Genomic DNA, 3,473 nt, shown 5'->3' with positions numbered 1-3,473 from the left:
ATCATTGGCCAAAGGGTTCTCAGTTTTGTATGAACGGAGGGTATGGTCCCCCTGGGGGCAGAGGGACGGGGCCAAATAGGGGAAAATAGGTAAATCTTTAAAAATCTTCTCCTCAACCAATTGAAGGATTTTGACCAAATTTGTCCTAGAGCATCTTTGGACAAAGGAGACTCAAGTTTGTATAAACGGAGGGTGTGGGCCTTCTGGCGGCATAGGAGCGGGGCCCAATAGGGGAAATAGAGGATTTTTTTTCTCCTACTATACAAGTGAAGGGATTTAAACCAAATGCAGTCTGAAGCATGCTTAGGGAGAAAAGAATCAATTTTGTTTAAACTGAGGTGTGTGGATTCCCCTTCTTTGGGGCAGATTAGTGGGGCCCATTAGGGGAAATAGAGGAAAACATTAAAGATCCTTCTCCTTCTGTACCGTTGAAGGGATTTTAACCTAACCAAACTTGTTTTAGAGAATCTTTGGGCAAAGGGAATTGAATATTTATAAATGGAAGATGCAACTTTGTTACTTGTACTCCTTTGATAAACCTGAATGGTACTCAGCAGGTTTTAAATTGAAAAATAAAATACCAGGTGAGCTATTAAGGCCCCTGGGCCTCTTGTTGAAATGTGTAATTAAATAATCTTCAAAAATGGATGAAGATTCCATTGCATATCTCTGGATCAATGGAGTTTGTGGTTGTAAATAAGAGCTGTCACGATACACCTACCCACGATTCGATACGTATCTTGATATTTGTACCACAATTTGATTATTTTGATTCAATACACCTTTAGTTTAAAATATAAACAAAATGAGATTGATAAGCTTCCAACACTTTAATTTTATATTGAAACAAACTAAGAACGTTCTTCCAATTCGATGCGATGAACTCGGCTGAGATGTGTCGCCCATGTTTGTAGTTTGCCCCGATTTGTAGGCTTGCATACCACAGACATATCCGGCAAATAGTTTGTGATTTATTGTCTTCTTTGCCCTCGATACACGGAAACGTGAAGTGTTTCCACACTTTCAATTTAAGGCTTGCCAGAGCATCACAAATTTTCATTACCGCGCTCCGCCATTTTGTTATAAATGCTTTGTGAATATTGCATCCTCATTGGAGATTGGTTGAGGGTTTAGAGATCAGCCAATGAAATTGAATGTCTCGCAGACGTTTCAGCTAAAGCAGCATACACTAATACTCAGATCGTGACGTATCGAAAATCCGAAAAAATATATCCTGAAACGAATCGAACATAAATAAATTGCGGTACAAGTGCATCGCAGTGAATCGTGACGTCTCTATTGTAAATGGAGAATGTATGAATGAAACATATTAATGGAATTCAATGTAGATACAGGCCCAATAGATTGAATTAGATTACATGTACTTTTTGTAACAATAAATGTTAATACCTTTATATGATAGATAGTTAATGTGTTTGATAGGTCACTCACACGGAGGAGGTGGACATGGTCACTCACACGGAGGTCACTCACATGGGAAAGACAAAAAACGGGAGCAGGAATCCCTTGTTGAGAAGGACAATACCACTGCATCTAATGGGGACACTGTTGAACACAGCATGCATCACACTAGTCATATATCAAACATGTCAATTGTGTCCATAGACTTGGACAATGATAACGGTGAGTGTTTCTGTGTTCATTAAATCTCTCGCCTCATCAGTGTAAAATATCCACACCTTAGTGTAGCATCTCAAATTGTTTGTGTAAAATTGTGCTTNAAAAAAAATCAGAAAGGTTTGTCCCTTGGTGTAGGGAAGGTGTTTAGCCCCGTACCATCTGTACCGGCCACATTCCGGTACTAAATTCAATATATATTTAAATATATCTACTTTATGTTTATGCCTATTATCATTGTTGACATTTAATTGTAAATGTATGACGGGAGAAGGCTGTGATAAATTGTAAAAACTTGTGCCCCATCCCTTGTTTAATTTTGTTGGCAACAAATTTATGTTTAAAGCTAAATAAATTTAAATTCTGAACATTGGCAAATGTGCAATTAATTTCTAATGATGAATAATTACAGTTCAATAAGTTTGATTACGGACTTAGAAAATCATATAACTTGGTTTCATAGTGCGGTAAGAAGTTGCAGTTGCCTAACGGCCCCTCTCTGGGGGCCCCCTTTGGAAACCGTTTCATCTCGCTCGCACCACTTGTGTTTACTGCCTAGTCATGTGACGTTATCGGCGCTATTTTTAGCAGGGCTTTCCCGAACAATTCAAGTGGTCAAACTGGACATTTGGAACGGACGATGAATATGGGGATAGCGAGGTAACATAAGTGGAAGTGCATACAATACATACATTCATTAAAAAAAAAAACGCCTTTTCACGTGATGTCCCTTTAACAATAATCAAATAATGTATTTAACAAAAATGGTGTAAATTGTAAATAAAGCAGCCATTGTCAGTTGTTTACGACAATAACGATAACTTTGGATCAATTTCTGGCACCATGCTGTCGGGGCGGTTTGTCCCGATTTTGACACTTTTCAACAGAGACATGGGGAAATCAACTTATATTGCAATAGAGAAACTATTGCTTAAATGATTAAAAACACATGTCTTCCTTCTGAAGTAATATTTTCATTGCAATCGGCATAATTTTCTCACATTAGGTGTCAAAGTAACTCTGAAAATTTGTGAAAATGCATGCTCGTTTTCTCATCAGATTTTGTGTTAAAAAATGTCGGTAGGCCTAATCATTTCAATTTGATACACAGTCCTACAGTGTTTTTTAGATAGCAATTAACTGCACCACATGTTTTGTTAAGACTAAAATGTATGATCAGCAAGCGATGGTCTATCTATTGTTTTCCGCTGACTGGGCCGGGTGAAGCAAGGTGACGGGTGTGAAAAATTTACCTGGAGTGGACAGGTGATCACCTCAGGCATTGTAAAGTTAGTCGGACCTATTGCTTAATTGTACAGGAGTTTTTATCTTGTAAAATCCATTCACGGCAGAAAAAAATATCATAATAATTAATAATAATTTTTTGCTTAGTTAAAGAAGGAAAAAATTGGTACATAGGAAAAATATCATAATGAGTGATATTATTCAATTATAGCCTTTGGCTGAGGTATTGACCGATACCATAATGAGTGATATATCATATTAACTGATATCATAATGAGTGATATATCAAATTAACCGATATCCAAATGAGTGATGTATCATATTAACCGATATAATAATGAGTGATATATCATATTAACCGATATCAGTGATATATCATGTTAACCGATATCATAATGAGTGATATATCATGTTAACCGATATCATAATGAGTGATATATCATATCAACCGTTATCATAATGAGTGATATATCATATTAACCGATATCATAATGAGTGATATATCATATTAACTGATATCATAATGAGTGATATATCATATTAACCGTTATCATAATGAGTGATATATCATGTTAACCGATATCATAATG

General features: G+C 36.3%; 1 protein-coding gene across 1 annotated transcript in view; it reads left to right on the top strand.

Moving 5' to 3' along the window:
• The first annotated feature begins 1,396 nt into the window (after positions 1-1,396).
• LOC110444449 (probable zinc transporter protein DDB_G0282067) overlaps positions 1,397-3,473 on the top strand; it is a 17,509-nt gene continuing 15,432 nt past the window's right edge. The window contains exon 1 of the mRNA XM_021488830.1: positions 1,397-1,644. Within this exon, the coding sequence (XP_021344505.1) occupies positions 1,431-1,644 (214 nt within the window). The 5' untranslated portion in view covers positions 1,397-1,430. The remainder of the gene's footprint in view (positions 1,645-3,473) is intronic.

This window comes from Mizuhopecten yessoensis, unplaced genomic scaffold, assembly GCF_002113885.1.
Source record: "Mizuhopecten yessoensis strain PY_sf001 unplaced genomic scaffold, ASM211388v2 scaffold2041, whole genome shotgun sequence".
NCBI classification, from domain to species: Eukaryota; Metazoa; Mollusca; class Bivalvia; order Pectinida; family Pectinidae; genus Mizuhopecten; species Mizuhopecten yessoensis.
Note: the sequence above shows the minus strand (reverse complement) of the source record. Positions and strands in the feature narration are given on the sequence as shown.